General features: G+C 39.3%; 1 protein-coding gene across 1 annotated transcript in view; it reads right to left on the bottom strand.

The window, feature by feature from the left end:
* COX10 (cytochrome c oxidase assembly factor heme A:farnesyltransferase COX10) overlaps positions 1-24,617 on the bottom strand; it is a 132,045-nt gene that overhangs the window by 31,550 nt on the left and 75,878 nt on the right. The window contains exon 5 of the mRNA XM_003929258.4: positions 15,917-15,987. Within this exon, the coding sequence (XP_003929307.1) occupies positions 15,917-15,987 (71 nt within the window). The remainder of the gene's footprint in view (positions 1-15,916; positions 15,988-24,617) is intronic.

Here is a 24,617-nt window from a genome sequence, read left to right as displayed (position 1 = left end):
ACAGCCTAAAGGGTTTGGCTCCCAGGATTTTGGCTCTCAGTTAATAGGGATAAACTCCATGGTGAGAAGCTGACAGCAAAGGGTAAGACAGCTCATTATGACCCCTCTGAAGCACTTCTCTCCAGACTTCCTCAGATGCAGGAGCTCTTGAGTCAAATGCACCACGACTCTAGGTTTATCTATGAGCATCTGGGACGCTTCCTAAGTGATGCGATGTACTCAGATTCATCAAGCGTATTTGAATTCATCAAGTGGCCCCACGCCATTAAAGACTGATAAATAATTCTATCATAAAGGCACCAGAGCTGAAGTAAAAAGCAGAAAGCCGCGGGGTCAAGTATTTCCACAGGAACTGGATTTAGTAAACAGAAGCTGCAAAAGGATGTTTCTATTAAACACCTGAAATTATTGTTAAGGCCACAGTCTTTTCTGGAATGATGGTCAAAACAGCTAATAATTTCTTGTGTCCCTGGAAGTTTTAGGATGAATTTAAATAGGAGGAAAACAGGAAGAGCAGTATTTTCCCAAACATAAGACAATCATTTTTTTTTAAACTATAAGTGACACCTCAGACACATGGAATTGGTATTTTCTTTTTTTCCTTTGTGTCTGTTCCCAGACTAGAAATAAGCAACCAGAGTAAATGCCTGGCACGCTCTCAAGGAAGCACAGCTTACCTTGCACCAGTGTTAGAAGCCCCCAGAACAGTGACAGAGGCAATCAGATGAAGAAGTCAAGACATTCCTCTTCCAGCAGTGTGAGAGACACCTGATGACTGCTGGGAGGAATCAGCATTTTATACCAGAAATCAAAATAACTAAAACTTAAGTACTGTCCTCTGTATTCTCCTTGGGAAAATGAAACAAACTGATAATGTAATTGCACTGATTTTATTCTCATTAAATGGTATTTTAGCTATAAATGCTTTCCCTTTTGATTTAAAAAAAAAACTCATAGAAAATTTCTATGTTGCTTAAAATGTAAAGGGATTTTACTGTATTTCAAAAATAGTCAATTATCTTACTTGTTTATTAAACATATTCATGGTCACTTTCTCCATCATCTGAAACAACATCGACGAAAGGGAGCTCAGTAAAAAACAGACAAGCAGCATCCAGACTGGCAGTCAAAGCTGTAACAGCACTGGATGCATTTTCATTTTCTTCAAACAGTGGAGCTGCAGTTTATTCAGTTTATTTAGGTCAGCCCTAAGGTGAAACTATATTATACTCAAAATTATCCTTTAAAATGCCCTGAACTCATCCATAAAGTCACAGGTTATGTATGTACGATTCCGGAACATAATGACTGTGCTCACTAGAGTCTGAGAATCACTCAGTTAAATTAAAAGAGGGAACAAAAGAAAAGCCTATATTCAGATGGCTGGACATTCAAACCATTCTGCCTTAAAGGAGACTCTCAGTAAAGGAGAGGTGGAGAATTCTATGGGGTTCTGTTTCCCTGCAGGGTTTACTTTATTCTGTCTTCATGCTTCAAGCATCAGCAGCCTGGCTAAACAGAAATGTATTTCTGTTGGTGGTGCCTGTGAGAAATAACTGTTTGGTGGTTGACCAAACAGGGAAGCTGCACCTTCTCTGGGAATATGTTCCAATGTCTCCCTTGCTCCTCTCCCTTATAATGAATTACAGGTAGACAGAACTATAGAACTGTAACAAAGGTGAAGATACACATGGGCAATAGAGGCAGGAACATTTTACAGAAGAGTAGGCAACGGTAGCCAGCCTGAATTTTGAGTTGAGTAACAGCAGAACTTCATCTTTGCCACGACCACTCCGGTCCAAGCTCTCATCAAGTCATGGCAGGAGCTGTCTCAAGTCTCTTTCCTGGGATTCTATGGTCTACTTTACCCAGGCAGCTGAGCGATTTCTTTAACCTAAATCTGATCACACCACCCCCTTTTGTACGACTCATTTCTGGCTTCTCCCACTGCACGTGGAGTTCAAGCCCTTCTGACTTCATCTCATGCCACCCTGCCTTTTGTTCATTGTCAGTTACAAGCCCACTCTGGCCACCATGCATTCCCCTAGATCTCTGCATCCCCATCCTTCAGGTCTCAACTCCAATCCTCTCCCTCCCAGTGCCTTCCGGCTCTGGAGTGTTCTCTTGCAATTGTTCTGGATTATCGTTCCATCTCTTTCCTTGGTACCACTGATGCCTGCCTAGAATGGCTTTTAGAGCTCATTTGTTCACTGGCTGATGTTCTACCTTTCCCATCAGACTGTAATGAAGGCAGGAATCAGGTCATGCTGGTTATATTCCAGCATTTAGCACAGAACATAACATCCAGAGATGCTCAGGACACAATTCTGAAAAAAAAAAAAGTAGTAACAATGATGGCAGCAGTATCATTTACTGACAGCTTTACAAGAACAATCATTTTCTCACATAACTCTATGAGGTGGAAGGCACAATCCTCAATTTATGGATGCCTCAGAGAAGATTAGTAATATGCTCAGGGTTGCATGGTGACACAGGCAGAGGAGCTGGGCTTCGAGTTCAGCCAGACAGACCCCAAAATCTTATGTTCCACAACCTATAGCATTCCATTCCCCAAGGAAAAACCAAATGCTCTCAAAATCTAGTCTAAAATAGACCCTAATTTTTAATACACAAATTTACTCATTTCAGTTATACGGGTAGTTCTGAGTTTGTTTGTTTGTTTTTTTTTTTAAAGGTAGACATAGTGTAACCACCACCACGATCAAGATACAGAACATTAATTTACCTTTTCAAAAAGTTTCTTATGCTCCTCTGTAGCCGATTCCCTCCTGTCACCCCTCCAGTTCCTGGTAACCCCTGATCTGACTTCTGTGCCTAGTTGTGGCTTTCCAAAATGTCATATAAATGGACTCACACAGCATGTTGTCTTTTGTCTCTGTCTTCTTTCACTTAACATAGTGCTTTTGAAACACACCCATGTCACTGCATGTATCAGTGGTTTGCCCCTTTTTATTTCTGAGTAGTATTTCGGCTGTAATTTGTTTATCCATTCAGCAGCTGAGGGACGTTTAGGCTATCTTTAGTGATATTTAAGCTAATATTCATGTACGGATCTTTGTATGGACAAGTGTTTATCCATACATACAGAGGAGTGGGATTATATGGTAAATTTTGTTTAAATTTATTAAAATCTGACAAACTGTTCTCTGAAGTGATTGTACCATTCTGTGTTTCCACTAGCAATATACGGGAGTTTCAGTTTTTCCACACCTCTGTCAGCACGTGGTATTGTTGTTTTCAATAAGTGTTCATTATTCTAATAGGTTATAGTGGTATCGGACTGTGTTATTAATTTATATTTCTCTTAATGATTACTAATAATGAAAATCTTTTGTTTATTTGACATCTGTATTTCTTCTTTGGAGTAATGCCTCTTTACCTTCTATGCACTTTTTTTTTCTTTTTTTTTGGAGACAGGGTCTTGCTCTGTCACCCAGAGTAGACTGCAGTGGCGTGATCTTAGCTGACTGCAACGTCTGCTTCCCAGGCTCAAGTGATCCTCCCATCTCAGTCTCCCAAGTAGCTGGGATTACAGGCACATGCCACCATACCTGTTTAATTTTTAAAAAAGTTTTTCAGAAATGAGGTCTCACTATATTGCCCAGGCTGGTCTCAAACTCCTGGCCTCAAGCAATCCTCCTGCTTTGGTCTCCTAAAGGGCTAGGATACAGGCATGAGCCACTATGCCCGGCCCCTTGTGTCCACTTTTTATGATGTTTTCTTAATAAGTTTAAGGATTCTTTCTATATTCTGTACATCAGTTCTTTATCATATCTATATTTTACAAATGTTATCTCCAATTCTGTGGCTTATCTTTTCATTTCAAGTGTCTTCTGAAAAGCAGAAGTTTTTAATTTTGATGAAGTAGTTTATCTACTTTTCTTTCATGGTTTGTGGTTTTTGTGTTTCATCGAAGAATCCTCTGCCTAGCCTAGTATCACTGGGGAGCAGCTCAGGTTGCCATGCTGGAAGTGGAATTCCACAGCTGATTTTGGTATACGGACCTTGTATTCTATACCCTTGCTAAATTTACTTATTACTGCTAGTAGCTTTTCTGTAGATTCCTTTGGATTTTCCATGTGAACAATCACACTGTGAACAGAATTTCCTTTCTTTCTTTCCAATGTATGTGCCTTTTATTTCTCTCTTGCCTTACTGTATACTAGTTAGGAGTCCAGAACCACCTGGACCACGGTCCAATTCCTAGAGAACAGCCCTCACAGTGTAGTCTGGTCCGCACATTTTCCTTAACCTCTTCCCAGTTTTACTTCGTCACAATTCTTCTGTACAAATCCTTCACTCTGCAGCTGGCTGGGTTGTCTATGTTTAAACATACATTTTGCACTCCTATTTTTGCACCTTGGCTCACCATGTTCATCTTGCCTGACGTGGTCTTTGCTTCATTCTCTATCTATCCAAAGTCTGTCTGTCTGTCAAGCTCTACAGCCTGTCTCTCTATCTTAATGCTGAGGCAGGAGAATTGCCTGAACCCAGGAGGCGGAGGTTGCGGTGAGCTGAGACGCGTCATTGCACTCCAGCCTGGGTAACAAGAGCGAAACTCCGTCTCAAAAAAAAAAAAAAAAAAAGAGAGAAATTTTTTGTCTGTTTTGTTCACCTCTGTAATATAGTATTGAAAATGGTGCCTAAAACTGTTCATGTGGCAGGGCAGTAATACCCAGAATCTACAGGGAATTCAAACAATGCAACAGTAAAAACAAACAAAAACACAAATAATGCCACTGAAATGTGGGCAAATGACATGACATTTTTTGAAAGAAAACATACAGGCCAGGCATGGTGACATGTCTGTAATCTCAGGCCAAGTTGGAAAGATCACTTGAGGCCAGGAGTTTGAGACCAGCCTGGGTAATATAGTGAGACCCTGTGTATACAAAAGAATTTTTTAAAAAATTAGCTGGGTGCATTGGCTTGCACCTGTAATCCCAGCACCTTAGAAGCTGAGGAAGGAGAATCACTTGAGTCCAGGAGTTCAAGACCAGCCACAAAAAGTAAAAAAAAATTACCTAGGCACAGTGACTGGCACCTGTAATTCCAGCTACTTGGGAGGCTGAAGTGGGAGGATCACGAGTTCAGGAGATTGAGGGTATACTGAACCGTAGTCCTGCCAATGCACTACTCCAGCCGGGGTAACAGAACAAGACCTGTCTCAAAAAAATTAAAAAATATATGACATACAAATATCCAAAAGATATATGAAAAAATGTTCAACATCACTAATCATCAGAGAAATGCAAATTAAAACCACAATGAGATATCATCTTACCCCAGTTAAAATGGCTAATGTTATTATAAAAAGACAAAAAATGAAGACGTTGATGAGGAGGCAGAGAAAAGGGAACTTTTACACACCGTTGATGGGCATGTAAATTAATATAGCCTCTAAGGAAAATAGTATGGGGAAGCAGACATGTACAAATGGAAAAAGCTGAGGGCATCCTGCTTTATGACAATGTACTCTCTCAGAGATTAAACCATTTCCATGAGAACTACTATAGTCTTCCTGAGAGAAAAAGTGAACTTACCATGACACAGCATCAAGTCATTCCTGAAGAATCTGATCCCATAACCCAAACACCTCCTACTAGGCTCTACCCCCAACACCAAACATTAGGGATCAACTTTCAACACAAGTTTTGGTGAGGACATCAAACCACATCCAAAATAAAGGATTCAGCCTTCCATGTGAGTCCCTAATATGTGACACATGAACTCTAAGGTGTATTCTTTGCCAGATATAAAAGGAGGCTCAAAGCCTAACTCTCTCATTACAACAACCATTACAGCCAGGACGATTTGCCAGAAATGTTCAAACAAGTCAGTTTGTTTGCCCACAAGGCCTCTCCAACCATGTGGAACTGAGTCAATTAACACTCTTTTCTTTATAAATGACCCAGTCTCAGGTAGTTCTTTATAGCAGTATGAAAATGGACTAATACAGAAAACTGGTACCAGGAGTGGGGTACTGTTATAAAGATAACTGAAAATGTGGAAGCAACTTTGGAACTGGGTAATGGACAGAGGCTGGAAAAGTTTGAAGGGGTCAGAAAAAGACAGGAAGACGTGGGAATGTTTGGAACTTCCTAGAGACTTGTTGAATGGTTTTAATCAAAATGCTGATAGTGATATGGACAATGAAGTCCAGGCTAAGGTGGTCTCAGATGGAGATGAGGAACTTATTGGGAGCTGGAGTAAAGGCCATTTTTGCTATGCTTTAGCAAAGAGACATTATGCCCCTGCCCTAGAGATCTGTGGAACTCTGAACTTGAGAGAGATGATTTAGGGCATCTAGCAGAAGAAATTTCTAAGCAGCAAAGCATTCAAGAGGTGACCTGGCTTTTTCTGAAGGTGTACAGTCATATACATTCACAAAAAGATGGTCTGAAGCTGGAACTTATGTTTAAAAGGGAGGCAGAATGTAAAAGTTTGGAAAATTCACAGCCTGACCACGTGGTAGAAAAGAAAAACCCATTTTCTGGGCAGAAATTCAAGCTGCCTGCAGAAATTTGCATAAGTAACGAAGAGCAGAATGTTAACTGCCAAGAGAATGGGAAAAATGTTTCCAGAGCATTCCAGAGATATTTGCTGCAGCCTCTCCCATCACAGGCCCAGAAGCACAGGAGTGAAAAATGGCTTGCTGAGCTAATCCCAGGGCCCTGTTGCTCTGTACAGACTCGGGACATGGTGGGCACCCTGTGTCCCAGCCATTCCAGCTCCAGCTGTGGCTAAAAAGAGCCAAGGTACAGCTCAAGCCATGCCTTCAGAAGGTGCAAGCCCCAAGCCCCAAGCCCCGGTGGCTTCCACACAGTATTGGGCCTGCAGGTGCAAAGAAGACAAGAGTTGGGCTTTGGGAGCCTCCACCTAGATTTCAGAGTACGGAAATGCCTGGATGTCTAGGCAGAAGTCTGAGAAGTCTGAGCCCTCATGGAGAACCTCTGCTAGGGCAATGTGGGGTTGAAGCCTCCCCCAGCAGAGTCCCCAGGGGAGCACTGCCTATTGGAGCTGTGAGAAGAGAGCTACCATCCTCCAGACCTCAGAATGGTAGATCCACTGACAGCTTGCACAGTGTGACTGGAAAAACCACAGGCTCTCAATGGCAGCCCATGAAACCAGCTGTGAGGGCTGTACCCTGTAGAGCCACAGAAACAGAACTGTCCAAGGCCTTGGGAGCCCAACCCTTACATCCGTCTGTCCTGGATGTGAGACATAGGATCAAAGGAGATTATTTTAGAGCTTTAAGATTTAACGATTGTCCCATTGGGTTTCGGACTTTCCTGAGGCCCGCAGCCCCTTTGTTTTGGCCAATTTTTCCCACTTGGAATGGGAACATTTACCCAATGCCGAGTACCCTCATTGTATCTTGTAAGTAACTAATTTGCTTTTGATTTTACAGGCTCACAGGTGAAAGGGACTTTTCTTGTCTCAGATGAGACTTTGAACTTGGACTTTTGGGTTAATGCTGGAATGAGTTAAGACTTTGAGGTGCTGTTGGGAAGACATGATTGTGTTTCGAAATGTGAGAAGGACACGAGATTTGGCGGAGCCAGGGGCAGAATGGTATGGTTTGGCTCTGTGTCCCCACCAAGTCTCATTTCAAATTGTAATCCTCATATGTCAGGGGAGGGACCTGGTGGGAGGTGGCTGGATCATGGGTGTGGTTTCCCCATGCTGTTCTCGTGATGGTGAATTCTCACAAGATCTGATGGTTTAAAAGTTTGTGGTAGTTCTCCCATTGCTTTTTCTCTCTCCTGTTACCATGCAGGAGGTGCTGGCCTCTGCTTTGCCTTCTACCACGATTGCAAGTTTCCTGAGGCCTCCCCAGCCATGTGGAACTGTGAGTCAATTAAACCTCTCTTCTTTATAAATGACCCAGTCTCAGGTAGTTCTTTATAGCAGTATGAAAATGAACTAATAACACTGCTCAATTGATTGACTCTCCCTTTCATGAAAGATTTCTCTGCAGCATGCAATGCTATTTGATAGCATTTTACCCACAGCAGAACTTCTTTCAAAAGGAGTCAGTCCTCTCAAACTCTGCCACTGCTTTATCTACCAACTTGACACAAAATTTTAAATCCTTTGTTTTCAATTTCAACAATGTTCATAGCATCTTCATCAGGAGCACATTAGGTCTCAAGAAACCACTTTCTTTACTCACCCATAAGAAGCAATTCTTCATGTGTCCCAGTATTATCATGAGATTGCAGCAATCCAGTCATATCATTAGGATCTACTTCTAATTCCCAATCTCTTGCTATTTGCTTCATATCTGCCTCCATTGAAGTATTAAACTCCTCAGTGTCATACATTAGTTGGAAGCAACTTCTTTCAAATTCCTATTAATGTTGACATTTTAACTTCCTCCCTGAATCATGAATGTTCCTCATGGCATGTAGAATGGTAAATCCTTTCCAGACAGTTTTCAATTTGCTTTGCCCAGATCCATCAGAGGAATCATGATCTATGGAAGCATCCTTACAAAATGTATTTCTTAAATAACACTAAAAAGTTGATCATGCCTGGAATCCCAGCACTTTGGGAGGCTAAGGTGGGCAGATCACGAGGTAAGGAGTTCGAGACCTACCTGACCAACACGGTGAAATCCTGTCTCTCCGAAAAATACACACACAAAAATTAGTCGAGTATAGTGGCACGTGCCTGTAATCCCAGCTACTCAGGAGGCTGACGTGGGAGAATTGGTTGAACCCAGGAGGCAGAGGTTGCAGTGAGCAGAGATCATGCCACTGAACTCCAGGCCTGGGCGACAGAGGGAGACTCTGTCTCAAAAAGAGTCAAAATGACTCTTTGATTCATGGGTTGCAGAATGGATGTTGTGTTGGCAGGCATGAAACCATTAGTTTCCTTGTATATCTCCATCAGAGCTCTTGGGTGACCAAGTGCATTGTCAATGAGCAGTAATATTTTGGAAGCAATGTTTCCCTCGAGCAATAGGTTTCTAAATATTCAGTGAACTGTGTTGTAAGCAGATGTACAGGTATCTAGGCTTTGTTCTTCCATTTACAGAGTACAGGCAGAGTAGATTTAGTGTAATTCTTAAGAGTCCTAGGATTTTTGGAATGTTACATGAGCATTGGCTTCAACCTAAAGATAGCATCAGCCTTAACGTCTAATGAGAGAGTTAGCCTATCCTTTGAAGTTTTGAAGCCAGGCATTAACTACTCCCCTCTAGCTATCGAAGTCCTAGATGGCACCTTTTTTCCAGTAGAGGGTTGTTTTGTCTATATGGAAACTCTATTGTTTAATGTGGCCACCTTCATCAATGATCTCAGCGAGATCTTCTGGACACCTTGCTGCGACTTGCCCATCAGCACTCGCTGCTTCACCTTGCACTTTTTATTATGAAGATGGCTTATTTTCTTAAACCTCATGAACCAGTCTCTGCCAGCTTCCAACTTTTCTTCTGCAGTTTCCTCACCTCTCTCGGCCTTCATAAAAATGAAGTGAGTTAGGGCCTTGCTCTGGATTAGGCTTTGGTGTGAGGAAATGTGGCTGCTTAGATCTAGCCAGATCACGAAAACATTCTTCATACTGTCCATAGGACTATTTTACTTCCTTATCATTTGTGCATTCACTGAAGTAGCACTTGTAATTTCCTTCAAGAACTTGTCCTTTACATTCACAACTTGGCTGTTTGGTGCAAGAGGGCCTAGCCTTCAGCCTATCTCAGCTTTCAACATGCAACCTTCCTCATTAGGCTTAATCATTTCTAGCTTTTGACTTAAAGTGAGAGAAATGCAATTCTTCTTTTCAGTTGAACACACAAGGCTATTGTAGGGTTATTAATAAATTGGATTGATTTCAATATTGTTGGTTCTCAGGGAATAGGGAAGTCCAAGGAGCGGAAGAGAGATGGTGAAACTGCCCATTGGTGGAGCAGTTAGAACACACACAACTACTTACCAATTAAGTTTGCTGTCTTCTTTGGGTCTAGTTTGTGGTGCCCCGAAACAATTACAACAGTAACATCAAAGATCGCTGGTCACAGATCGCCACATCAGATGTAATAACCAAAAAGTTTGAAATATTGTATAAATTATGAGAGTGTGACACAGAGACACTGAGTGAGCATGTGCCACTGCAAAAATGGCACCAACAGACTTGTTTGCTTCAGGCTTGTCACAGACCTTCAATTTATTAAAAAATGCAGTATCTGTGAAGCATAACAAAGCAAAATGCAATAAAATGAGGTATGCCTGCATACCTGTAAATTGTAATAATTTAGATACATTACACTTTACATTTATATGCCTTTTTTTTTTTTTTTTTTTTTTTGAGACAGAGTTTCGCTCTTGTTACCCAGGCTGGAGTGCAATGGCGCGATCTCGGCTCACCGCAACCTCCGCCTCCTGGGTTCAGGCAATTCTCCTGCCTCAGCCTCCTGAGTAGCTGGGATTACAGGCACGTGCCACCATGCCCAGCTAATGTTTTGTATTTTTAGTAGAGACGGGGTTTCACCATGTTGACCAGGATGGTCTCGATCTCTTGACCTCGTGATCCACCCGCCTCGGCTTCCCAAAGTGCTGGGATTACAGGCTTGAGCCACCGCGCCCGGCCTGATATATGCCTTTTTTTTTAATCCTCTAAGTAAAATAAGCAAAGTCAATTTGTATGGCATGGCCACAGAAATAAGGAAATTCTGTGAGCACCATAATCATCGTATTTCCCTCTGTACAGGGTTCCATAGAGTTATTATCCAACCTGGGCACTGTTGAAAGGGAAAGAGGACATTATCAATAATTCCACTGGGGTAAACCAGGACTGTCCTGGGCAAACCCTTTTGACCTTCAACCCATTTTACAATCCTACTATATGGAACACTTTCCCTTCAAGATCTCTTTGATCCTAGTCATCACGTGATATGCAGGTAATAATGACACCTTCTCTCCTTTCTTTCACTGACTCAGTTTAGTCTCTGGATCTAGCTGAATAGCTAGAGATACACCTTTGGGCTATAATGCCTGGCCAAGGGCTTCTTTTTCCTCATTTGCTTCAAGGCCACATACTTTACATGGTTCTCACTGGGATCTATTCTTTGGCATTTTGTCTATGGCTTGCACAAAGGGATGCCTTAGAAACCTGTTGTTTGTTTTCCTCAATGAAATGCCGTAATCCCAAATGTTGAAATCTTGAAAAATCAAAATCCTTAAAGTCTAAAATCCCAAAAGATCAAAATCCTGAAAATACAATTCTGGAAAAAATAATTTAAAAATTGCTTTAAAGAAATTTACGTACATTGTTAAAAGGGCGTTTGAGAAACATACGAAAACAAATAGAATACTTTAGAAGCCATTTTACACAAAACAGGCAATAAAAAGATATACATTTGTGCAAGCATAAACACTTAAATACACTAATGACAGTCACCTGGGCATAACAGTTAGAAGCAAACAAACCTTATTCATAAAGAAAGAGGTAAAAAAAAAAAGGAACTGTATAAATGCCTATCACTATGGTTGGCAATTGTGTGCATCTAACTGTGTACCTCTGAAATGCCATGACAAACAACCTGAGTCTTCACAAGATTGCTCGAAAACCATGATAGGTCACCACCACCACTTATGCAGTCCCCAGAGCCAAAATCCTGAGAACTTTTATCCTTCACAAATGCAGATGTATAAAAAGGACATCCCTTCATTTGTTGAGGAACTTTCAGTGTTTTTACATACGTGAACAATGCTAAAACAAGTAACGCCAAATTTGTGATAATGCACTTTTGTGGATTCAGATTTGCAAAAAATGCATAAAATGAATTAAGACTCTAAAAGGCTTTACACAATCTATACCTCCAGAATTGGAAATGATGTGAAGATGAAATACATAGCATAGTGAATTGTAAAAACAATGCTGACAATTTAAAATCGTGAAAAAAAAATGACAAGAAAGAAAAAAAACAAAAGAAAATGAGACCTATGAAAAAGTATATTATAGAGACAGATTATGAGTAATTGAACACAGACAGTCCATTAGAGCAGGCTGACTTTCACAATCATTACCTATAGTTTGAATTTTTGCATCACGAAGACTGCTTTTTTTCTTTTAAGAGATGGCTCTCCTTGGAGAATACATTCACATTCATTTTCTATGTGGTTCTGATCTTTTTGAATCAAATCTTCTAAGATTTGATATACACTGACATGACCATTCCTTTTTAAATTTTCCCGGCTGGTGCAGTAGCTCATGCCTATAATCCGAGCACTTTGGGAGGCCAAGGCAGGCGGATCACTTGAGGTCAGCAGTTCAAGACTAGCCTGGCCAACATGGTGAAACTCCACCGCTACAAAAATCCAAAAAAACTTAGCCAGGTGGGGTGGCATGTGCCTGTAGTCCCAGCTACTTGGGAGGTTGAGGCAGGAGAATCGCCTGAACCCGGGAGGCTGACCCCGGGAGGCAGCAGTTGCAACGAGTTGAGATCATGGCATTGCACTCCAGTATGGGCAACAGAGCGAGACTCTGTCTCTAAATAAATAAATTTTCCCATATTATGTGTCATGCTTCTATGTTATTTTGGATAAAAGGAAATCCATTCCACAAGCACCCATATACAGAACATAAATTTGGTGGAAACAATACTGGTGATCGAAGAGCAGCACCATTTCATGTCATCTTATCCTATCACGTACATAATCACTTTCAAATCAGACAGTATCTTTGCTGGATTCTGCAGGCAAATGCAGCTTTAATTTATTAAAAGCTCCTGGAATGTCATAAGTTGGCAGGAATGCCAATGCAGGCAAATAATGTATTTTTAAAGTGAGGTTTTCAGTTTTCATTGTTGCCAAATTGTGTAGCCAACCCACTCATCTGAATTTTCTGCCAAATGCACTGGGCTGAATGGAAAAAACAAACTTTATTGGTAACATCTTGAAATTCACTTCAGATGCCTTGATCACACCTAACTCTATATCTGTCATTATGGTTTGAGGATTCAATTACAGTCCATTTTCTTTTGCAAAGTCCTCCAAATCTTCAAATAAGTGTTTATAAACGGCTTCACATTTTCCAGTCATTAATACATAAAGGAGGGAAGAAATTCTAGAATTTGTGGGTCCAACAGGCGCATAAATTCTATATAGTTGATAAAAAAACAGTGGGGACAGTTTTGAAAGTGCCATCCATTAACCAATGTGAAGCATGTGCTGATTTTTCTATGATAGACTTAGTGGTAAATATAAGAAGTCTGTCTTCTTTGACAGTCAAATCACTAATCAAGAATAGGTCACCAGCCGGGCATGGTGGCTCACGCCTGTAATCCCAGCACTTTGGGAGGCTGAGGCGGGCGGATCACGAGGTCAAGAGATCGAGACCATCCTGGTCAACATGGTGAAACCCCGTCTCTACTAAAAATACAAAAAATTAGCTGGGCATGGTGGCACGTGCCTGTAATCCCAGCTACTCAGGAGGCTGAGGCAGGAGAATTGCCTGAACCCAGGAGGCGGAGGTTGCGGTGAGCCGAGATCGCGCCATTGCACTCCAGCCTGGGTAACAAGAGCGAAACTCCGTCTCAAAAAAAAAAAAAAAAAAAAAAAAAAAAGAATAGGTCACCATTTAATGTTTTTTGTGACACTAGCCGAATCTCAATACCAGTAAGTTTCTTTGGTTCAGAAGGTCCTTGGGCTTGCTGAATTCCTTTTACTCTCTGATGAAGGGCATTTTTTGAAGGCAAATGTGACGTTATGTGCGAAAGGGTGGAAGTTGTATATGACAGAATAATTTGGAAGGGAAGATTTCTGTACTTTTTGCCTATATTCTCACTTCTATGATCTTCTAAACACTCACTACACTTGCATTCTAAAAGTGGTTATGGTCTACAAATTTTGTAAGTATATGCTATCCATTTGGGAGTCTGGTTATTGCCAGCTGTTGCAATTAAGCAATTTTCTGCTTTCAAAGCACCAATAATAATTAGCTTTACAATTTTTATCTTTCACCATTAAGTAGCTTCATAAACTTAACTTACTGCAGTCTTTTTTAGAGGCAACAATATCACAGATCTCTTCCACTGCGTTGTAAGAAACACAGTAAGAAGGAATAATATTTGGCTTCCCCGGTGCCAAACCTGTATTAGTCAGAGTATACAGAACCAGTAGGATGTGTATATAGATATATAAGAGGGGATTTATTAAGGGGATTGGCTCATGTAATTATGGTGGCTGAGAGTCCCACAATAGGCCATCTGCAAACTGGAGACCCTAGGATGCCAATGGCCCTAGGAGCTTTTCAGCTTAGGCTGAAAACCTCAGGACTCAGGGGGCTCCTGGTGTATGTCCTGGAGTCCTTCAAAGGCCAGAAGACAAGTGAAACAGATACCAGTTCACTTTCTTTATCTGTTCTCTTCCAGCCTCAAGCCAATTGGATGTGACCCACCAACACTGAGGCAAATCTTCCCTATCTACCCCACTCACATTCACACACTATTCTCCTGTGGAAATACCCTCACAGACACATTCAAAATAATGCTTTTCCTGGTTTCTAGGTATTCTTTAATCTAGTCAAGTTGACACCTATATCCCTGTCAACCTGGCATCCATATGCATCCCTTTAACCATTACTTACTTTCAAATAAAGATAAGGAGAATGTTGCCAAGTAAAACAACTAAGGCCTCAATGTTCCCTCCTGAGTACTGATAGCCTGTGCTTCTACCACACTGGACAAAGTAAGATGGGCTGTTAGCAAAATGATGAGCCTTTATCTGATTGTGCTTAAAGACTACTTGCCGGGCCTATTCCTATACTTCCCTGGTTCTAAAGAAGGGCATAATTTCACTGAGGAAAAAAGACTGAACAGAAATTCCAAAGCATTACCAGTGGCGAGAGCAGCTTTTAGCTTTTGAGGTAGGTGACAGACTTTGTGTTTTCCCCTCTAAAACAGGTCTATTCAAATAAAAGTACTTCTGACAGTTTCTAAACCTCAAACACAGCACAGACCTTTGTTTACATTTCAGAAAAAGGAAATAAAATATCAGCAGACGTATTTTGTTCTTATATCTTTTCATCTGGTTCTACTGCCCTTTTTAATATAATGATATTTTAAATTCATTGAGTAGTAAATGTCTAAAGACAGCTAATATTAAAATCATTTTTGCATAGATTAATCTGACTGCATATATATTTGCTTCCTGCATTTTTTTATTTAAATATGTGTGATCATTTGATTCACAAGGGTTACCACAATAAATTTAAAGCTCCATGAGGGCACTGTCTGGAAACATGAAGAAAGAATCCAGTGATTTATTACAGTCAGTATAAACCATTTGGCCCTTTTTATTCTTCTGGGCTTGTAATATATATTAGGTGAAAAAAAAAAGTTTTTTAAATGCTAGTTTAGAGGTCTCCAGGAAGTAAAATGTTTAATTATTAACCATTAGTGATATTAAAATATTTATATGCCTTTTAGTTCTACTTAATTGAAATTGGTAGAAAGGAGAGTAATGGAGGTAGTACTTTACTTGATATAAAACAGCATTATCAGTTTATCTGAAAAAGTAAGATTTCAGACATTTCCTTCTTCTGAGTCCCTAGATGGATATGTCTGAAAATCATTTGTGTTAATGCAATGTTTTTATCTTCAGCCACTACAAATGAAAGAAAGTCTATGTCTCAAAGTGGAATTAAAAAAAAAAATCTAACACATAAGTTACGACCATAAAAGAAATCCTGCCATTCTTACATCCATCTTAAGTGCTTTGTAACACATTTTGGTTAGAGGTGGAAAGTATTGCATTTCCATACCAATTTGTTTCGTTGTGGGTATTTTATTTTCACTTCACAGCTCAAAGCAAAATAGCAGGAAATGACTCAGATGAACAAGCAAATAAATGTTTTATAACATGGAAGAGACTTGCATTCGCGATTTTACCTGATCTGTCCACGAACCAGAGGTCTGTTCTTTGTTCTATTCATATTGGAGTCAAATGGTACCTCAAAAAACTGTGAAAAGAATTTAAAAAGACAGAAAACATTAACTATAAAACCATTTTTTTCTTCTGCATTAGTACTGAAAATTTTTTCTATATTAAACTTAATTTTAATTTTGATAGTATAAATCAATACCCTCGCACTTTTTGAAGAAAAATTAAAAAAAAAAAAACAATTTACACTAAGTGTAAGGAATATCTTATTTTATCCACTTTGAAATGTCCCTTAGTATACTTGGAGGATTATCTCCAGGACCCCCTATGTGGATAACCCAATCCACACATACTCAACTCCTGAAGTAGGCTCTCCAGAACCCGCCTATGAGAAAAGTTGACCCCTCTTTATATTCAAGCTTCACATCCTGCAGTCTGTGTTGGTTGAAACAAATCCCTGTATAAGTGGACCCATGCAGTTCAAATCTGTGTCATTCAAGGGTCAACCGTACAGTTTTAGGTTTAAAGCATCAGTGTTGTAAATGATTTCAGAATCTTTCACACAATCCAAAGCCTGTGAATCAACCAAGAATCAACTGACCCTGGGGAGTGGGCTACTGAGGTCAAGAACCAGGGCTGATGTAATTAAGATCTCAGATGAATTTGAGGTTGTACTGCAATGAAGGTAACCATCCTATTCTGCCCACGGTAGTTCTAATTGACACCTTGGCATCATTAACAGCAACCTCTTTCATTCTGAAAGCATCCAGCTTGGATAATCGATTGGTGTGGTCACCCTAACAATGAAGTCTGGTTTAAATTGTTTACCTATTAAAAGACAAGGCCCAAGGGATTACCAAAACTCATTTTCCAAAGCCTTGACAAACTGTGCAGAATGTTCTTAAATTCGTTATTCATGTCTCGTCTCTTTTGATAAAACACAGTACTCAAAAAAATATGCTGATCAGGTTATTATTTAAGAATATCTTTGACTAAATGGGCTAGAACCAAATCAATAGATGAAACACAAATTCAATGGAAGGCTGAAGTCAGTCTTTCCCCAGCTATGTTCCCTTACAGTCCATGGAGTTGCCACCAGGAAGAACGACTCTATGGTCAAATCTTATTAGTACGATAAAACCTCTGAGAAATCCCAAAGTGAAGAAACCCAATTAACTTATTTAGGCAGTGTTTCTCGAAGTTATTTGACCATGAAACCTTTTTTCAAGAGAAACATAAATAACAGTTTTCAGTAATTCCTGGTCTGACTAGATTTGAGCCATAGGGATGATTTCTTACTCATTTCTACATGAACGACAGCTCTTCTACTTCCCTTACAGACGGCTCTGTTTTTGTCAGGCCAAGCACTAGATACTGGGGCAACAGCCTCACAGATTGCTTAACTCAAAGAAATGCATGACATCTAACCCCTGCATCAGCCTGATATGATTTGGCTCTGCGTCTCCACCCAAATCTCATCTTGAATTGTACTCCTGTAATTTCCACGTGTTGTGGGAGGGACCCGTTGGGAGATAACTGAATCATGGTAGCGGTTTCCCCTATACCGTTCTCCTGGTAGTGAATAGCCTCACGAGATCTGATGGTTTGATAAGGGGAAACCTGCTTGCTTGGTTCTCATTCTCTCTCTCACCTGCTGCAGTGTAAGATGTGCCTTTCGCTTTCCCTCATGATTGTGAGGCATCCTCAGCCATGTGGAACTGTTGGTCCAATTAAACCTCTTTTTTTTGTCAATTGCCTAATCTCGAGTATGTCTTTATCAGCAGCAGGAACACGGATGAATACACAGACGTTATATCCTGCATAGTGGTTCTGACATTCTGATCAAACTTTGACTGATACAAACTTCTCTTACTTTCAGCAGAGCTACTGCTTTAAAGTATTAGTTTTTCAGTATATTCATCTTATCTAACAATCTAAATGGCTGACTTCCTGAGATATGTGAATTCATAATTCTTAACGTTAAGGGGAAACAGTATAGTACCATGCACACAGGCACTCAATAATTTATTTAATAAACCATCGGTGCAAATACACATATGTATCTGCAGACTGCTCTACGTTATTTAAAAATGATGCATAATTTATATAAGTGCTGAAAATTTATTTGCCTGTTAGAGTCTATATTCTTTATTGAATTAGTTGAAGTTATATGGAATTAAAAGATTCTGCCTGAAACATTCACATTCATTCCCTTCCCCAGTATTCAAATACATTCTGTAGGTATTTGAAATTATCTTTCCTCATAACTTGATATGTGTACTATTAATTGAATTTCAGGGAATAAAAGAGGATTCCAATTACAAATCAAGTGATTTAAATGCTTATAAGGTATTATCTAAGTTCTCAAGTGTGTGTGTGTGTGTGTGTGTGTGTGTGTTTGCGTGCGCGTGCCTGTGCTTAGTTCAGGAATTCTAATGCATCATTTCATCTGGGTAAAAAAAGATACTATCTTTTCTATGTTTCTGGCACGTCATCCATGGAAGGATAGAAACACAGCAATTGAACTCCAGGATGCCACAACTTGGCAGCAGAATCTGACTCCCATGGATGCTTAAATTTTGCGGGACAAGTAACATCTGGGCAGAAATACCATGCTAACCAAGACTCATGGTTCATTTTAGTGAGGGCTTGACAATTCTTCCTAGCACCAAAGGATCAGAGCTCACGATGCTACTTGATTCTGTCCTTCATGCATTTTCTATAATGCTTTCAGTTAGGCTTACTGCTTTGGTTTAGGTATTTAAACCACATTTCTTAAACATAAAGCATTGTATATTTCGATGAGCAATTTAAACACTTCAACAACTATTTCAGAACCTATATACAGCTGGATTTAGTCTACTCATTTTTTTCCTGTGCTTTATAATAATTAGTTTTTCATAATGTTATCATTTTCAGTTGGCTTCAACTATTTCTGAAGCAGAGAAGTAAAAACTCTAGCAACTTGTGCTGAAAACAAAATGTGGTAATATCCATGCTTAGGATATACTGTTTTGCCCTTTTTTTCACATACCCTCACTACTTCAGAGAGCACTGAAAGTAATATGCTGTAGTAAACAGAATCTGGACAGTTGTCCAGGTCAAACTAATTCTGTCGGGGACCAGTCTTGTACCGCACCTGCCTTCTTCTAGTTGAAGGCTCTGTTCATGGTCTCAAATGCTAGAGAATCCAGTACCTTACCCTACTCCTGGACACAGTCATTACCGAGTGTGTTATCTGGTTCACATTGCGCCAAATGAAACATCTTTCACTGGAACTTTACAAACCAAAGCCCCAGAAAACATGCCCTCCTTTCTCTTAGTTGCCTGTGGCCACAGAATGGGATACAAGGGAAGCGAGGGACTGAACATTGATTCCAATGGTCAGGTTATCTCCAAGGCCTCTGCCCTTTCCAGTTGAAGTCAAACCTATAAGGATTTGACTTCTTTAACCTCCAACATCCTAATACACAAAGTCTGTAAACATGTCAAATGTTAGTACTGCACAGAAAGGAATAGCACCTTTTCTTCAGAAAACAACTTATTTTCTCTCTAGGTTAAATTTTCAAAAGAGGTTTCTTCTCAGTCTCTTTTCTTCCTAAAAATCCACCATTCTTTCAGAACTCCTTTCATTGTTCACTTCTTTTTTTCTTTCTGTGACAGGGTTTTACTCTGTCTCCCGGCTAAAGTGCAGTGGCACAATCACAGCTTGCTGCAGCCTCTGCCTCCTGGACTCAAGGGAGCCTCCTACCTCAGCCTCCCAAGTAGCTGGGACCACAGGTGAGTGCCACCACACCCGGTTAATTTTTTATTTTTGGTAGAGAAGGGGGGTTTCACATATTCTCCAGGCTGGTCTCGAACTCCTGGCCTCAAGTGATCCACCCACCTCCGCCTCGCAGAGTGCTGGGATTACAGCCATGAGTCAGTGCACCCAACTGTAAACTTTTCCTTTTCTTCTTCAGGTTCACTTCCTCAGCATCTCCCTTCCTAATCAGGCATATACTCCTTGACATTTCTTGCCTTCTGGCAATCCTGTGATCTGTAACAGTACTCAGGCTCTTGGAGTTACAAGTGACAGAAACACAACTCAAACTAGCTCAAAGGAAAATGGAACTTTATTATTGTTTACAACACGGTTGTACCTGCTTTCAGGAAGGACAAGATTCAGAATTTCAAATGATGCCATCATGACACCGGTTCCTTCCTTCTCTTTAATTGGCTTGGTTTATGCCTGTATGAAGGCTTTTTCCATGAAGCAGGCTAAATGACAACAGCAGCCCCTGCCTTCCACACTCCTAGCAACCCTAAAAACCAGTTTATTTCCACATAGTTCCAAGAGAAAAGTCTAGAATCATCATGGCCAAGAAATGAGGTGACTATTCTGTGAGCAGGGGAGGATGTTGGTAGAGAGACACAAAGACATAGTATCACCACTAAAATCACATGTATTATTTCCTCTACAGCAAAGGAAAATTTTATTTAAAAAAGGTGAGAAGATGTTCAGTAGACAGATGCAACTAAATTATTTATAATACGTTGTAAAGCTAACAACCTCAAATAATTTCATTTCACATACACCATAGCTACAAAATAATTTGCCTATAGTAGAAAGGGTATTCCTAGTTTAAGTATCTGAAGGGCATTAATTGATATAAATATAGTAAGTATTTATATTAATCTTTATCTCATATCGGTTTGAGAATAAATTTAACAGTTGTATTTAATATAGTAGTAAATGGATCATTATTTTCTCCTCATAGTCACATGATAAAAATATAAGGCGTGATTATACCAATGGATTAATATCTATTAGACACCTATTATAACATTTGTACTTTCTTATTATACAACTTTTTATATCAATGAATAATTAATTTTGATATCTATTAATATATTGTTATATATAATGTTATAGACTAATAATACATTTTATATTATACATATAAAATATAACATAATTTAGTATATTATATATAATTACCTAGTAATATATTCAATTAATTATAATTATATATTATACAAATAGTTAATGCTCAGATACAAAATACACTTATTAATCCTTCTAAAAGCCAATATATATTTAGGATACTATTGAACTTTGTGAGCCAAAATGACATAGATAACAAAAATGGACAGAAATATAATTTAGTCCAAATGATGTACTTCCTAGTCCTACTTTGATTAATTATATCCTATGCAAAAGGTAGATGTATTCTGGAGATGTTTGTAAGTCAGGCTGAGAAAATACTGAATTTGATAATGTGATAAGCACTTTTTCTTCCCCTACATTAAACAATGGGCACAACATTCTTCTAGTGAGTCAACAGGAAAACAAACGTGTGCTCTTGGGAGTTTGTTTTTCCATCTGTCTTCTGAAAACTGTCAACAAGTGTTTGTCATTCCAATATGGCTCACAGCTTCCAAGGTTCAAGATAATGTCTCCATCAATCTCAGACCAAGTTAAAAGGGATGTTAAAATCAAAATAAAGCACAGGGAGAGGCACCTTATCCAGCATGATTCCACATGCCATTACTTTTAGCTTACAAATCAGTAAAGATACCTAGTCAGCCATTACTCTCTTGTTACCAATGTTCCGTTGCCTTACCTAGAATAAACAAACGAAGTAAGGCTCCTTCCCATTGATTTTTCCCCCTATGAGGCATTTAAAATAATGAATGTGTGTGCTCTGGCATTCATCAGAAGTGGCTTTTCACTCAACATGGTGACTGGGGCAATGTTCTCCTGTAAACAAAGTTACTCACGCCATCTCTCATTAGGCTGGATTTTAAGGCTTCATCCTTAAAGGAAAAAATAAAAAGATCTAAAAGATCTCCTAGCACTTAATCAGAGGCAAAGTACCATATCCTACAAGTAAAAACACTCAGAAAGTTTTTTTTACTAGCTCCAAGAATCACTGCTATGGAACTGACCCCTTTTTCCTTCCAGAGAGATCTCAATTTTCAAGCACTGCTTTCTGAAAAAAGATGGAAAGCATCAAAATATTTATAATCCTTGTCTCTGAATAGTGAGAGGTAGGCTGATTTACGATTCTTTACCATTTTGTAGTTTCAACTGTCTATAAAGACCATGTGTTTTCTTTAAAATTTTTTTTTAATTTTTAATTTTTGTAGGCACATAGTAGGTGTATATATTTATAGGGCACATGAGACGTTCTGATACCATCATACAATGTATAATAGTCACATCATGGAAAATGGGGTATCCATCCCCTCAACCATTTACCTTTTGTGTTACGAGCAATTCAGTTATACTCATTTAGTTATTAAAATGTACAATTAAATTATTATTGACTATAGACACCCTATTTTACTATCAAATACTAGGCCTTATTCATTCATTCTAACTACTTTTTTCTACCACTAACCATCCCTACCATCCCACTACCCTTTCCAGCCTCTGGTAACCATCCTTCTACTCTCTAGCTCCACAGGCTCAACTGTTTGGATTTTTAGATCCTACACCCAAGTGAGAATACACAATGTTTGTCTTTCTGTGCCTGGCTTATTTCACCTAACATAATGATTTCCAGTTCCATCCATGTTGTTGCAATGACTGAATCTCATCCTTTTTAATGGCTTAATAGTACTCCATTGTGTATAAGTACCACATTTTCTTTATCCATTCATCTGCTGATAGGCACTTAAACATTGTTTCCAAATCTTGACTATTGTGAACAGAGCTGGAGCAAACGCGGAAGTGAAGATGTGTCTTCCATATACTGATTTCCTTTCTTTTGGGTATATACCCAGCAGTGGAAGTGCTGGATCATATGGTAGCTCTATTGTTAGTTGTTTGAGGCACCTCCAAACTGTTCTCCATAGTGGTTCTACTAATAATTCACATTCCCAGCAACGGTGTACAAGGATTCCCTTTTCTCCATATCCCTGCCAGCATGTTATTGCCTGCCTTTGGATACAAGCCATTTTAACTGGGGTAAGATGATCTCTCATTATAGTTTTGATTTGCATTTCTCTGATAATCATTGATGTTGAGTACCTTTTCATATACCTGTTTGCCATTTGTATGTCTTCTTTTGAGAAATGTCTATTCAAATCTTTTGCCCATTTTAAAATCAGATTATTAGATTATTTTTTCCTATGGAGAGCTGGCTTGAGCTCCCTATACATCCCAGTTATTAATCCCTTGTCAGATGGGTAGTTTGCAAATATTTTCTCCCATTCTTTGGGTTGTCTCTTCACTTTGTTGACTGCTTCCTTTCTTGTGCAGAAGCTTTTTAACTTGATGTGATCCTATTTGTCCACTTTTGCTTTAGTTCCTTGTGTTTGAGAGATACTACTCAAGAAATCTTTGTCCCGACTAATATCTTACAGAGTTTCCCAATGTTTTCTTGTAGTAATTTGAGGTCTTAGCTTTAAGTCTTTAATCCATTTTGATTTGTTTTTTTTGTGTGTGTATGGCGAGAGATAGGGGTCTAGTTTCATTCTTCTGCATATAAATATCCAGTTTTCCCAGCACCATTTATTGATGAGACTCTCTGTTCCCCGGTGTATGTTCTTGGCCCCTTTGTTAAAAGTAAGTTCACTGTAGGTGTGTGAGTTTGTTCCTGGGTTCTCTATTCTGTTCCATTGGTTTATGTGTCTGTTTTTTTTATGCCAGTACCATGTTGTTTTGGTTACTATACCTCTGTAGTATAATTTGGTCAGGTGATGTGATTCCTCTAGTTTTATTATTTTTGCTTAGGATAGCTTTGGCTATTCTGGGTCTTTTGTGGTTCCATATAAATTTTAAGGTAGTTTTTTTTTTTGTTTTTTTTTTTCCATTTCTATGAAGAATGTCCTAAGACCATATATTTTCTAGTCAGGAAAAAAAGGTAATAAAAAAATTCCACCAAAATGCCACAAAATACGGGTTTCTCTTTAGGTTAAGTCTTTAGGTTAACTAATAAAGTAGTACTAAGGGAGGTAATATAAAACCAGCATTAATGGAGCCTTAGTCAGTTAGAACCTTTTTTCTCCAGAAAGTCAGAGGAAGGCAAGCTGTTGATCTTAAATATTTCTCAAATACACCCATTTTTTTATCCTATCCTCGGTGCCACTTCCTTAATTGAGGCTATTTTATTTTGCGAGATTACAACAGCCCCTAACCTCTTCCCGTACCTCCAGTATTGACCCTCCCCCAGGAACTTTTCACAGAATAGTCAAAATGATCTTGTCAGATGCAAATATTATAACGTTACTTTCTAGCATGAAATTCTTCTATGGCTGTCCACTGTCCAAGGAATAAAGTTAAATGCTCTCGCATGGCTTATAAAGCTCTTCATAACCGCTCTTGCCTCCTTTGCCCTCTCCAGGCTCTTTTCTTTCTTGCTCTTGACCTCTTTCATGCTCGCCTCTAAGCATTCTGAGCCACCTTTCAGTTTCTCAAGGACAACATGCTTTCAGTTCCTTACTCACTCTACCTGCTGCCTGTCAAGGCCCATCACAGCATGGACACCACATCTACAACTACCTAGGGCTTATTAGTTTGCCCTAATAGTCTACTTTTCTCTGTGCACATGCCTAAGCAGTGGAGCTTTGCTGGAAAAAGACGCATTATAGGACAAGGGGATTCATTACAAGTGCACAACCTTAAACTTCAAATGTGCTCTCTAGTCCACTCAATCTCCTTCTCTGCACAAAGGTTTCATATCTGATCCACTCTCAAGAATATTTGATGTTTCTACACTC

Source organism: Saimiri boliviensis, chromosome 17 (assembly GCF_048565385.1).
Source record: "Saimiri boliviensis isolate mSaiBol1 chromosome 17, mSaiBol1.pri, whole genome shotgun sequence".
NCBI classification, from domain to species: Eukaryota; Metazoa; Chordata; class Mammalia; order Primates; family Cebidae; genus Saimiri; species Saimiri boliviensis.
This window is presented reverse-complemented; position numbering and strand designations above follow the sequence as displayed.